Genomic DNA, 14,445 nt, shown 5'->3' with positions numbered 1-14,445 from the left:
AGATACCCCTGCCCCGTGTCCATCAAGGCTAATACACTCTCATTTTCAATCTGAACTTCAATAGAAACATTTCCCGTGTCACTATTCACCGCTGTGATTACCACCGATTCATGTGGTTGCGTTGGTGGTAAATTGGCGTTTTTTTTGTGTTTGATATGTGGTGTATCTACGTGAGTTGTTCATGCAGTCCTTACTCGCATGCCCCTGTACCCCGCAGGTGAAACAAGTTACCGTGGGCCTCGCCCTTGGTGGTATTGGTGGTAATTTCACTGTGCACTGACTCGCGAAATGTCCCCACTTGTGACATCTAAAGCATTCTATGGTTCTACAATTTTGAATGGTGTGGTTATTTCGCCCACACCTCTGACAATGTATATTTCTGACATTCTGAGGGCGATACATCGTGTGATCTGTAGTAACAGCATTCACTGTCACTGCGTTTACTGGGACAACCCTATTTTCTTTGCGTACTGCAGCGTCGTGTAGCTGAAGGCTGGGGTGTGACGCTACATATTTGAGAGCTTTTCTGTATACTAATAAAGGCTTTTCATATCTGCATCAGCAAGGATATAAGAAAATCCTTAGGCAAGGCATTCACAATGATGGAGACAAATATATCATTATATACTTCCTTACCTGTGGGTTTCATGCTTTCTAATTTTGCCACAATCCCTTCTACTCTGATATAGAGCTCTGTTATGGTTTCTCTGGGCTGTCGAGTTACTGATGACAATTCACTGATCAGGCTTGGAAGCGATCTATCCTCTGGATAAATATCAAGGAATGCTTTTCTCACATCATCCCAATCATTTTTATGTTGCGTTGCACAGTGTGTCATATGAGTATATGCACTGTCTAATGCATATTGCTTGGCCAACTCTATCCTCCCTTCGTCTGTCCAGTTTGTCATTGTTCTATTTTCTAAATCCTTTATCCATGCGTGAGCGCTGGCGATACATTTTACATTTGGTACCGACGGGCTTCTTTCTTCACCTCCACAAAAGTATGGTAACCCAATTACCTTGGAAAAATTATCCCTTGCGTTGTCAGTGATCGCTTCCGCAATTTCCCCAGTACTAATACAAGTCGGGTTAGTGGGGGAAAACGGAGATGTAGGGGGTGACTGCGCCATTCTAGAGGTTGTGACGGCTGGCTGCTGATTCGCTTTACCGTTAAGCGATGCCGAGCGCTGACGTAATTTATGAACTATATGTTTCATCTACAATTAAGCAACATTAAAATATTCTCAATATTTACTCGTTAACATCCGCTACATCCGTGACATCCAATGCACTTGATCGAAATTTTAATTGTCTTCACTCTCAACTATACGCCTGCAACGATTGCAATTGCAATAATATCCCACCGCTGCCACCAGTTTCGGAAGTTCGTTGCAGGTTGCAATCGTGCTATTCTAAGTGAAGACTTATTCTTACTGCAGGTAATATATTATACGGTATTGTATTTTCTAATTTTAATTCATCTAAGATTAATTACACCACTTCTCAAGATTGCTCATAATGTCACACAAATTCAATCAATGCCCTTAGAAATGTTAAGCTCATCTCCGTAAATCCTTATCTCCGTAAATCCTTCATCAATGTTAATCACATACAATAAAACCACAAACATTAGGTGCCAATTTCACAGCTGATGCATCTCAATATCAACTCAATGCTTGACTTCTATAAATGCCCATATAATGTATACACCACAATATATCATATGTAATTATCTCCTCAATATGATATATCTTAATGCATCAACTGTGGAATTGCACTACACATACATAAAATCTTAATATAACATCCTAATAAATACACATCCTATATTTGTTTCCTCCTTTCACTTAAATGACATAAACATTGTCTTAGACTGCATTAACAACTATAGAGCTTTACTCACTAATACAAGAAAGAGTCTGTCCATGACTCAAATGTTTCTTCTCCTCCTCTCGGCCACTGCCTTCTGCTTTCTCCTCTCGTTTCTGCCAAGATTCTAGAGATCTTCTTGCTGGTTTCTGCTTATTTTAAATACTCAAGGTTTCGTACCTTTTCTCCACGCCCATTTTACCATCTACCATTCAGAGATCAGACATGTGGAGGTCCACGTGTGACAATGTAAGGACGAGAACACATACGAAGGTAATGTAGAAACAACCTTAAACGTAGTATACACAACATTGCCTTACTGGTGTTTCATAGGCTCAACTTTTCCCTAGTCTCATAGCACGTTCACCATTGGTCTAAACATGAAATACTGCTTGTTCATTGGCCATTTAAAACCACCAATCCTGTTTAACTACACGTGGGAAACACGTGTTGACTATACTACTCTCCAACATCGTAACCAGAGTATTTTGTTTTGGGTGTTTGTTTGGGTCTGCGTACCATCTGATGCCTGGCTTCCTCTCTCTTGTTAATGTTTGGCCTCCCACTCTCGTGTTCGCAGCAGGGTCCCTTTACAATTCTCCCGTAGACGTAATTATTTACATCCTTGTGTGTTCTTCCACTGCTGCATCACGCTATGTCCCACCAGGCTGTGGCATGCCAGGGATTTAATTTTTAATGTTCCTTTTCAGCACTGACATCCCAGTTTCGATGTTGAAAGCACGGACTCCCTTCTTCATTCTGTTGTCATATTCCTTCTTCTGCCTTTCTTGAGCAGCTGTTACTTTCTCTTTACGCTGCATAAAAGAAAACCAGGATTAATAACAACATAAGAACATAAGAAAAGAGGGAAGCTGCAAGAGGCTGTCAGGCCTATACAAGGTAGTCCCTGTGTGCTGAAGCTACCTAATTCCATCTATCTTCCCCATCCATGAACTTATCCAACCTTCTTTCAAAGCTCCCTATTGACTCAGCCCTGACTACATGACCAATGGGACCGTTCCAACATTCATCAACCACTCTGTTTGAACACCAGTTTCTTTGCATATATTTCCTAAACCTGAATTTTTCAAGTTTAAACCCATTATTTCTGGTTCTGTCCCTGCTACTGACATTCATGTCCCCTTTGTTAAAACCCTTATACCACTTAAATACTACATCTGTCAGGTGTCCTAGCCTATGTCTCTCTAAGGAATGAAGGTTGAGTTTTTTCAGTCTTTCTTCATAGGAAATATCCCTCATTCTCTCTATATTGTTAGTCATCCTCCTTTGCACTAACTGCAACAGAGCTATATCCTTCCTAAAATGTGGGGACCAGAATTGTACTGCATAGTCAAGATGTGGCCTGACCAGCGTCAAGTACAATTTTAGTAATACTTCAGATCTCCTGCTTTTAATACTTCTAAAAATGAAACCCAATACGTACTCTATTCGCCTCATTCCTGACCTCAATACATTGCTTCCTTATACCGATATTTGAGATAACTATGACTCCTAAATCTTCCTCATACTTGAAACTTCTAGTGCCACGTTATCGATGAACGTCCATCCACTGCTCCTGCAGTGATCTACAGGTCTGCAATTTATTGCAAAAGCCCTGGACAGCCATTCACCTTTCAGTCCCCTCCTTGGCAACACACCGCATACCACACGGGTTGCATCGTTATTCCTAATTTTAGCCAAAGCCCCCTCAAACCTCCTAAACAGCTCTTCATTCCTTGCAAATGTCATTTCCCCCTGCGCTGAGGAAAACAATGGGTTTGGTCCCATCCGCTAAACACGAGTCTAGCTGAGCACATACCTTCTCGATTCCAGCACCAGATAAGCATACTTTTGTTTCCTACTTCCTGTCCTTAGCACAAAACGCCGAGTCCAAATATCTCACCTGGTTGTCACCAACTGCCAGAATCTTACCTGTGGACAGGAGTCATCTGCCATCCTCACCTCGTTGCCTCCTGCCTTCTCTCTCTTCTCCTCCACTCCCTCCAACACAGCGAATGAATTTGCCGTTTCCACTTGCCGAGACGCCACTTGCCACTCCTCCTGGCCGTGCGTCTCATTACTTGGTAAAGAGACTGTAGGAACCGCTCTCAGGAGCCGAGTTCACTCGACAGAACTCAGCCTACAGGTCAGAGTTTCGCCCTCGAAACTCCTCCCGCACCTCCGAGATCCTTCGATGAAACTCAGACTCAGCCTCCACCTCTGAGACCTTCGTAATGAAGGCCTCGAGAATAGGAGAACTTACACACCCAGCCAAAACCGTAGGGAAAGCAGGGAAAGCCATCTCTACGTAAAGAAGCCAACAGATCACACACCACTAACGGGAGACTCGTCGCCACTATTGGAGACATGTCTGACCGCTAGGAAGGTTGACTTGAGACTGAGGAAGGTATAATATCATGAAACCAAAAATAATACCTTAATTAATTTCATCCAACAGCGGAAAATATGAGGCATTCAAAATAGTAGTGATGTAAGAGCCAAAAATAAGATAGAGAAAAAACGCAGGTAAAGTTTTGCAACATTTAGAACGCAATAACTTTTTACTGAGATGAAGTAGAAAGCTCTAGTTTTTTTGCAAAATGAAGCTCTATGGCAGGGCTTTGCAATCATCATAAGCACAATGTAACTATTTTCTGAAGTTACTCATTAACTGCATTTTTCCAGAGGCCACCTGTACTTTTGTAATGAAAAATATATAACAACATTAATAATAATAATAAACAACCCCAACCCTTAAAATATAATAAAAAAAATATAAGTTACTGTGTAAAGCTCTTGCTGTTGTGAGAGAGAGAGAGAGAGAGAGAGAGAGAGAGAGAGAGAGAGAGAGTGCGCGCGTGGGGGGAGCGACAATGGTGGGCTCTCATTGGCTGTTGTCAGTCACGTCATCGCATCCCTGCCTTCCCAGTGGTCACTGAGTGGCCCGGGTGCAGATACGTTGGTGTAAAATTCACTGCTTAGTCACTTTAGAGTGATGCCGATAAGGTCGATTAATGCCTTCACTACTATTATATACCGAGTCAGTGAGCTTTTAGGTCAGTCTGCCAGAACAGGGCGCCCGCTACACAACGCCCCGTTTTCCGCGATACGGGACCACTGCCTCTCTTGTAAGGTTCAACCCAATCTCAATCATTTTTGTATCCTTGCCACCTGTAATAGAAACAATTTAAGAATATTGGAGTCCTTATATTTTCCCAACTAAAGCCATCCCTCAATAATACTCTCTCAGCATACCCACTTAATATTGTGTAAATGTTTACCTTTGTATTTTTCTTAGTATTTTAACTTTGTTCTTTTATACTTATAATTTTATCGTTTTCTAGACCACTGAAGATGACATGAGAAAAGTGTTGAAACGTTTGGCTTATTAAAGATGTTGCTCATAGCTGCCTTTGTGATTAGTTTCCTGCTGAAAATACAGTTTCCTAGAAAACAACCTGTTTCGGATATTCACCCTTGCAAAATATACTAATTTTGAGAGCTATATATTATATTTGCTCATTATTGTCAACATTACCTGTTTGTGCAATTCTTCACGCTTTATTTCTTGCTCTTGGACATCCCTTGAAATGTCCTCAGGAGTGGGCAGGGTGACAAGATTTTCATAAGGCTGTAATATCAAATGACAATCAGAATGCTGAAAATGAAAATGAAATCAAAGGTAAAATATCTAGGGGTAAAACATTAAACTCCATCCTGTGAAGGAAATGTAGTTTTGTAGTGTGGAGCACACTCCTTTAGCTGGTGCACACCGGAAACTAAGCTACGCAATGTGCTTACATGGCTTTCAATAACACCAGTACATTTTCAATTAGTTTGTTCAAACCAGCTGCAAAGCAATTTACACATCACAGAGAGGGAGGTGATCAGAGTGCACATATAAGCTTGCTACATCTTAGGCTATATCATTGAATTCTAATTTCATCTTACTTCAACAATGTATGTTTTACTTACACAACTTTCATCATCTAGCTGATCATAGTTGTATTAAGAATCATCCTGAAAATTTGAAAAAATCACAATTAGAAGTCAAACCAAAATAGTATGAAAAAGAAAAAGAAAAATATATGAAAATGTCTTTCTATTCAATAGCAATTATAGATTTAGTCTCATTCTGTGGGAATGAAACCAATGACACACCTTCCACAGTTGCTTACCATAAGGTTCCTATACTACCTCTTACTACACCATCTTTTTCGACATAATGTTAATAAACAATTCATGAAAGAAAATTAACATTTAATTTGGTATGTATATGTACTGAAGCATAGCCCCAGAACTTTAGCGGAGTTTGTCCCTCTGTGGTGTGTTCAGTCTGTTTCTGCGGTAGTTATACAGAGGAGGCTACTAAATAAATAATAAAAATTGTGAAAACACAAAATTTCAATATCTTTTGTTTCAATGTGTTCTTCACAACCAAATGGTGCTACCGTACTTTATTTCTTTCCAGAAAACTCTTTTTTCATCCTACTGAACATTTTTTGCCAAATTAATCATCAACTCAGCATCATGATGTACAATTCTTTTTGTTTTTAATATGCTTTTCCTGTACCTCTCACATGACACTCCATCCCTCTTTAATAATCGTTTATCAAATACTTTTCCTCACCTATTTACAGCCATCTCACCCTAATAATGCCAATTATAGTCAATCTAATATACGTATAGTCAATATTAATGTTTATGGAATGAAGGGAAAACTAACTTCAAGAGAATTTATTGATTTATGTATTATGTATGATTTTTTATGTACAATTGAAACAGTGTCATGAGGCTGATATGGTAAATACTGCCTCCAGTATAGCAGATACAAATCAGGTTGGTTAATGATTGCTGTCTCTTTTAAAAGGCTATAAAACTGAAATGGAAGACTATTAACACTGAACATAAGGATTTGTTTTCTATACTGATAGATAAAAGATATTTAAAACTCGATAAAAATCTAATTGTTAGTGTAGTATATATTCTGCCTGTAAATTCCAGATACGTATGCAAGTGTGGAACATTTTGAAGAAATTAACATTTTTTTTTGTTGGATAATACAAGTGAAGATTATTAACAATTGCTTTGTGGTGACTTTAATTCAAATACTGGAACTATGCTGGACTATGTTTTGACAGAGGAAGGTGATGGTGATGATGACGTTTATGGGGATTTAAGTGAAGTACACCAGATATTAAAGAAATGAGAGTGGATTGAACAAGGTATAACCAAGATGTAACACAGGATAGGAACTTTTATGGGAGAAATTTGGTGACAATATGTAATAATTATGTAAACACACAAGAGAGTACCAATTGTAATTTACCAGGAAAATGGAGAGCATCAAAGAAAGATTAATTTAAAGCATAATTACATAAAGACTTACCGTACAACAAAACTCGCGTCCTTGGTCTGTCAGTATCCGCACATGTTTGCCATGCCTACAAAAGAAAAGATGGTGAAGCACAAGAAGTGTATCCTTTTACCTTATAAAGTGAATTATAAAAACAACATATGTGATGAATATTTGTATTTCATTTATTACTTGGATTAAAACTGCTAAATGAGGCTGCTAAATGAGTATGAGTAAAATTTGCAGTAATTTACCAGTAGATAATTTTACCTAATGCATCCTGAGACTCCTTTGCCACTCTTATCCTTAATTGGAAAAAAAAAAAAAATTCTGCAAACTTGGAGTAGTAATCGACGAACGTGCAAACATACCTGTAGCCCTCTGAACTAAGAGGCAGTGGACCTAAATATTATAGCGGGATTAAGCTTTTAAACAAAAATTCATGCACATAGAAAAGAAAAAACACAGCAACTATTAATGCAAATTTTGAAAATATACATACACAAGCAAGCAGAGAAAGAGAGAGAGAGAGAGAGAGAGAGAGAGAGAGAGAGAGAGAGAGAGAGAGAGAGAGAGAGAGAGAGAGAAAGCTTTCAATTGGGTATATGAGGAAAAGACTCACAAAAAAAGTTTTTTTTGTGAAATATATGTATACAACCCTCACATCAAGTAATCATGCAATCCAAATTAATTTCCCAAATCACTTAGATTCAAACATTTCTCCAAAATGCATACTCATTAGCCCAAGCACCATAATGCAAACACATTTCCCCAAGCACAAGAATGGAAACTCACTGGCCGAAGCACTGCCAAGCAAACACATTTACCCAAGCACCACTTTCTAAGCCCATTTTTCTTATTGCTATTATATGGAAACGCATTTGCCCAAAAACCATAATACAAACACTTTACCAAGCACCACACTGCAACAGTTGCATCAGGTCAAATTGAATCATCAAGCAGTATAAGCAGTCCTTATGATTTTTATAAGCTTCAATTATAGGAAATGTAAGTTAAGTTAGGGGCCGCCGTGGTACAGTGGAACCATGCGTGCTTTGGGGTCCGCGGGGTCTCCAAGCACACGGGTTCGAATCCTGTCCACGGTCTGAGTGTAGGTTTGGCTTCCTCACTCAGGGCAACGGTTTCCTAGCGGGTGGGCTTTGAGATAGGAGGTACCACAAAAAGTACCCCCTTCAGTCCATAAATTCCCGTGAAAAGCCCACATGGTATAAAAAATAGGACTGCCCAGTTTAAATACCAAACGACAATGCAGTAAAAGTTGAATAAAGGTCATTCTTACCAATCAGATCAAGTCCTACCAGTTCCAAGAATTTCTCCACCTTTATGGGCTTCATGGTAGGGGCTTGCGTTATGATTGAACTGAAACGCTGGCATTCATTGCAGGTCTCGATCTGAAATTTAAAACGCAACAACCAACAGCACTAAAGGGATGGGGGAAGGAAATGTGAAAATTAAGAGAATAATGAATTATTACTTTTGCTATTTACTTACGAGGCAAGCAAATTTTTTTATATGGATAGAGTTCAACTTTGAAGTAACCACAATGCTATTCAAAAGGTTGTATCACCACAACTATAAGGCAGACCATAACAATATTACCGACATTGATAGTACAACTCTATAAAATTTTAGATGACATCAGTTTCAACTCTTCTACTGGGTGAACTTTATGGCTAACTCGCACAACAAACTAGAAGGATGTCAAAAATGAAATATCTCAAAAAATATATATCATTATATATCAGCTCCACAAACCCTAGGTAGTGCCTTTGCCCCATTTTCTTTTTAGAGAGAGAGAAAAAAAAATGTAATAGTTATTGATTTACTTCACCTTCACTTCATTGAAGAAAAAGAAAAGAAAAAATACTTTTCATGGTCAAATACCCTTGCTGAAGACAACCACAGTTATACATGGTGAGCCTAGTACATGTCTATAACTTGCAAAACAGCAGGTGTTTATGTATCAGTGTTCACTCTTGTAACCTCTGAAGCACTATAACTCCAGGCCAGTGTACCAGGGAGCAATGATGGATAAGAGGCTCCATGCAATTGAAAAAACACACCTCTCCCAAACTGTAAATGCAATTTTATTATCCTGACCAGAACAAACTGCATAATTTTGTATTACAAATAGTGATACGCTGTATATGCTTACAGAAACCTGATAGTTTTATGGATAATACTTATGTAGTGTTTGACATCTTCTCTCATACTTCTCCAGTAGTACACTGCAGCAACCCTGTTGTATGTTGCCAGCACACCACTATGACCTGAAGTCGGGCTACTGTGGTGAAACCACAGCACGTCTGCAAGCTTCTCCATGGTGCGTATCACTTCCCGCCGCTTGCTGTCACCCACTCCAGTATAGTACAAGATCTTCTCTGCAAATAGAAATGCATCATGAAATAAAACCTAACCAGAATTTGCATTTGTATGTAGAGGTAGAGCAGAACTTCATCAACTAATTGCTCTGGTTAGCTGTCACTCTGTTTTACAAAACAATTTGAATAGATATCAGTCACTGCATATTGAATCATGTCAGTAAATTAGCATAAATATGTATGCTTTCAGTGTGGTAATTTCATTCGAGCATACATAAACACTACGCGTTAATGACGATGTCATCAGAGGTGATCAGGATTGAGGAATTGGAGATGAGTACACAATTTTATATGCCCAACTTGTAGAAGTAGAGGAGAGCAACAGCAAGAAAACTAGAAACTAGAAAGAAAATGTGGTTGTGGATGGTGGGGAACTTGAAGAGGTGGAACAATTCTGCAATCATAAATCACTGGTACAGAATAGTATATACTTTCCAGTTTGTTGTGGCCATATTTTGTATGTTCTGCATCTATGATTTAAATGTTTGCATTCATATTTCAGCAGTTTAAAGTGCATACCTTTGTTGGGTTTCTAATAAGGTATTATAACAATTGGCTATTATTTCATGACAGACGTAAATTTTGAACATTTAATCATATGTTACAGCTGATGTCCACCATTACTCACCTCTGAGACACTTGAATTTTTAGTTAGTATGTTTAATCTGTGTTTCAAAAATTTCATTAGTGTTTTGTTGAATGGCTTAGCTCAGTGGCTTCCAAACTTTTTCTAGTTGTTACCCACTATTCATACAAAATACTTCTCCATGGCCCACCACCCACTGCAAAGCATGACTCATGACTACAATGACTAGTCCTACACTCATTAGGTCCATATATAAACCACTATGGCAAATACTGTAATTTTATTGATTCCATGCATGTAAATGACCCCCACTGGCTGCCTACCCCGTAAACTCCATTGTTTTTATACACACGATATCCTCAGATTATGATCCCCTGGATTTTGTTACACTGCCCCCAAGAAGCCATTGCTTACAGTTTGGGAGCCACTGGTAGGTGTTAGTGGTTGATGAGTGCAAGAGGAGCATAATCTTTACAAAAGTAATGAATTGGTAGCATGATCAATACTTAGAATACATCAGTAGTAGTAAAAGTCAGCATTTGGAGGAAAAAAAAAAAAAAAAAAAAAAACTAACGAGAGGATGAACGAGTGTTGGCAACAGCTACAAATGGAATAAATTAACACTATTACAGTAAAGAAAAATGTTACTTTCCATCAATGTTGTTTAAGCATGGTTTATCACAGTTTCATGTAAAACAAGGAGGGACCAGTGACCATGGTGAGAGCAACTGCAAGCCGGAATGACATTAAAGTCGTGTAGAGACGCAAACTGTAAAAGAAGAATGTACAAGACTCACGTGCTGCATCCCACTGGAATGTGGCTGCCTTTCTCCGGATGAATCTTCGTTCCGACTTGTCCTCGCTGTTGACAAAACTTCCACTGTTGAAGAAAGAGATTAGTCTCTCGTAGATGACATTGTCAGCCTCAAATTTCCTCCTGCAGCTGGTTTCATAATTCTCCACAGAGATGTTGGACCTGTAGGAGAATTATTGATATTGAGAAACATTGTTTATAAGTATTAACAAATAATTACAGAAATAGCAAGAAATCAATTCAAAGTTAAAAGCATAAGTTAATACCATAAAGTTTCAGTGTCATACAAAAACAAAAGTTAATGAAGGTGCTGGATTTAACAATAACTCATCAAATCCCACATTAACTTGACTAACCTAACTAGCTAGGGTGCCGTCTGTGGTCCCCCTCAAGGGACATGAACTTAACAAACCTAACACAAACAGGACCTATGCAGCATAACCAAAGGTAACCGTAATTATTTCCTATTTGTAATAATATTTATTGTTACCAGGAATCTTACCAGAATGAGCTCCTCTGGGAAGGAGCTCCAAACATGCCAACATGCCACAGTAGAGTTAGATTTTTTCAATAACAGTAATGCAAGCGGCTGCAAAATACTGTGGAATGTGTGTTGTAAGCAATTATGAGAATTTTTCAAAGAATAATAAATATTCAAACAGACTGTCCCCCAGATGAATTGCAAGAACTCTTTCAAACTGGGATAAGGCAGGAGCTAGGACAACCTCGGAGGGCAGAGAATTCCAGAGATTAATAATTCTAATTGAGAACAATCTTTCGTGTAAGTCAGTCTGTACATGAGGATAGAATATTTTGAGAGGGTGGAAACAAGTCCTGGCATCAGGCGTAAGAATAAGAAATAAGTATATGCAATAAGTGTTCATCAATTAAATATTTTCCACACTATTATCAGGTCAGCTTGGAGCAGCCTACCCAGCACTGAATACAGATCCAGAGCAGAAAGACAACCGCTATAATCAATGTTGTGGTAACCAATAATTTATTTCGACCAACAGCACTGGATCCCTTCCAACAATGAAAGGTCTCCCTCATAACCTGTGCCAAACTACGGAACAGAACTCTATTATAGGATTAATATTTGTAATGTAAAGAGAAAGCATAAATGAGGAGTCCCGGTTTACTGAAGTCTTAAGGAGGTTTGAGGCGATGCAAGATGCCTTATTGGCAATATTGCAGATATGCTGATGGAATTTCAGTGGTATCAACCAACAATCCTAAATCTGTTGCCAAGGCTATGAACTGAATTAGATGGCCATTCTTGTAATAAGCAGGTCCTTCATGGGGTGCGGTGCCATAAAGAACCTAATAGCAACAGTTTTGTCAGTATTTAAAGTTTTGTCAGTATATAACTTAAGTCCTCATGATTCAGCTTTGGATACAAGAAGGTATATATATGTCTCTCTGCACATGGAAGGCAAGTTCTGTGTGCAGTAGGAAGTAATAATATTAGTCTGTAGGTATATTTTTCCATCATCAGCAAAAAGTTTGTACTTGCAAGAGAAGACAGAAATTTATGTAAATAAGGAAAAAAGTAGGACACAGCTTTGGGGACACCACTGCTCACATTGACAGGAAGACTTTCTTCACCCAGAGAAGCAGAGAGTTACCAATTCCTAATCAAGGAATATCTTTTTCAATTTCCAATGGTGGGCCATCCTACTGCATCCTACTGCATCATCTTCAACAGTTCTCATGGGCCAAAGACTGTCAGTGTGATTATTTTGGACCTACCAGACTAACACCAACCACACTACATTTCTTACTGAAACTTTGTGAGTTGCAAAACTTTTACTCTTGATAAGACGATCAATCTCTACATAAACAACATGAGCCTCATCTGGTGCCCCTAGTATTGTTATATTAAGTAAGTATCCATAGTGGATTCAGGGGGCCACAGCCCCCATGATAAATTTGGTTAGGTTAGGCCCAGTTAGGTTAGTTAAGAAAAATAAAACAAGAAAACAGTTGAGATTAGTTTAAAATATCTAAATGAATATAAAATTTCAATAGCAGGTGTTGGATTTTTATCTTGGTAGCAAGAAGGTTGAGAGACGTGCTGTTAGGACCACTGTCTAGTGATGATAAGTGGGCTATTCAACCTGCAGATATGACTAACCATTTTGTTATTGCATTTTCAGCTCTTTTACAAATTCTTATTATAATAACTTTTTTTCGTGCTAATAGGTTTAGCGTTTTTAAGATTCAGAATACACTTTTTAAACTAAGGAATTTTAGCAATTTTGTTTTTAAAGTTAAGTGTCCCATGCTCTTAGCAATCTACACTGATCACCCTTACTGGATAGATTTGCGTTTCCTGACCTATTCCACCCATATCACCCACAGTTATTATGTCTAAGCACTCCACCACCCATTACTAATGTCCTGTTATTAAAAAGATAGAAGACAGTGAAGTGTGTGCATCAGTTCCCAGCACCCCAAGGGGATGCTAGTACCCTTATAGTGAGTCTTGTTTAATTAACGAAGTTGATATAGTCTGAATGTAGTAATGTATGGAAGCGGGAACATAAGATTAACTATTAAACTCTGAAAGGCAGTTCAAATATAGAAACGGTTTAATGGTAAGCGGGGTAGAGGCAGGACATGCTGGACACCGCGTGGCACCCTGAGCGGAGGGATAAAACTGGTAGATAAAATAATAATAGTAATAATAGTAATAAAAATAATAATAATAATAATATTATTATTATTATTATTATTACTATTACTATTTATTATTACCATAATTGATAATACATTGTATGAAACTAATGTCCATTTCTGTAAAATAAGAAAAGAAAAGTTATACAAGAAAATATATAATTGCACATTATTACATTATCACAGCCATGTATATGCACAATGATGACACAAGTTATACAAAAGTGAAAAGAATATATCCATAGGGTGTAATCCATTAAGATTGTTATATTGGAATAAAAAAAATAAACGTACTTTAAGGAAAATTAAAGCATTCTGGAAGTAAATAAACTGTAGGCCTATAGGTAGCAGTTTCGCTTACAAGTTCTTATTCAGGAAAAGGATCATATTCACTTTGCCTTCTGACAGATTACTTCTTCTCAGAGATATGAGCTCACCTGCTTTACTAAATAATCGTTCCGATGGAACGGATGATGCAGGTGAGCACAAGTATTTTTTAGCCAGCTCATTTAGCCTTGGATACTGAGCGGCGTGTTCCTTCCACCACATGAGTGGATCTGCTTCTCTTGAAACATGATTTTCCTCCGTGAAGTATCTCTTCAGCTCAATATGAGGGCCAGTCAATGACTGTGAGGACTTTTGCTCGTTGATTTTCTCAATAGTTTCATCAAGAGTACTCCAAATCGAGGATTTTTTTACTAGAGAGGTTCTGCTTTCACTGGCAGCTGATGTGGTTG

The 14,445-nt window shown here is 38.3% G+C and overlaps 1 protein-coding gene and 1 long non-coding RNA gene across 3 annotated transcripts; both read right to left on the bottom strand.

Moving 5' to 3' along the window:
• Positions 1–4,906: 4,906 nt before the first annotated feature.
• On the bottom strand, positions 4,907–6,492 carry LOC123500975. Its single transcript, XR_006673523.1, has 3 exons — positions 5,847–6,492; positions 5,410–5,502; positions 4,907–5,042 (listed from the first exon to the last, which is right to left on the bottom strand). It is a non-coding gene; the product is annotated as an uncharacterized LOC123500975 (long non-coding RNA).
• Positions 6,493–9,317: 2,825 nt separating this feature from the next.
• LOC123500977 lies at positions 9,318–13,176 on the bottom strand. 2 transcript variants are annotated; one of them, XM_045249531.1, is made up of 3 exons: positions 12,615–13,176; positions 11,013–11,191; positions 9,318–9,629 (listed from the first exon to the last, which is right to left on the bottom strand). In XM_045249531.1, coding segments are annotated over exons 1-3 (411 nt in total). In that variant the 5' UTR covers positions 12,617–13,176; the 3' UTR covers positions 9,318–9,399. The 2 variants fall into 2 exon arrangements, with proteins under 2 accessions (XP_045105466.1, XP_045105465.1); XM_045249530.1 differs by lacking the exon at positions 12,615–13,176 and adding an exon at positions 11,532–12,576.
• Positions 13,177–14,445: the final 1,269 nt, after the last annotated feature.

The sequence above is a fragment of the Portunus trituberculatus genome, unplaced genomic scaffold, assembly GCF_017591435.1.
Source record: "Portunus trituberculatus isolate SZX2019 unplaced genomic scaffold, ASM1759143v1 PGA_scaffold_523__9_contigs__length_663829, whole genome shotgun sequence".
Lineage (NCBI taxonomy): Eukaryota > Metazoa > Arthropoda > Malacostraca > Decapoda > Portunidae > Portunus > Portunus trituberculatus.
The sequence above is the reverse complement of the archived record's forward strand: the minus strand, read 5'-3'. Positions and strand labels throughout refer to the sequence as shown.

Coding starts and splice junctions, on each gene's coding strand:
- LOC123500977 (XM_045249530.1), bottom strand. CDS start 11,566: ATGTTTGGAGCTCCTTCCCAGAGGAGCTCATTCTG. Junction 11,192..11,531: donor TCCCAGAGGAGCTCATTCTG/GTAAGATTCCTG, acceptor ATTCTCCTACAG/GTCCAACATCTCTGTGGAGA. Junction 9,630..11,012: donor ATTCCAGTGGGATGCAGCAC/GTGAGTCTTGTA, acceptor TTCTATTTGCAG/AGAAGATCTTGTACTATACT.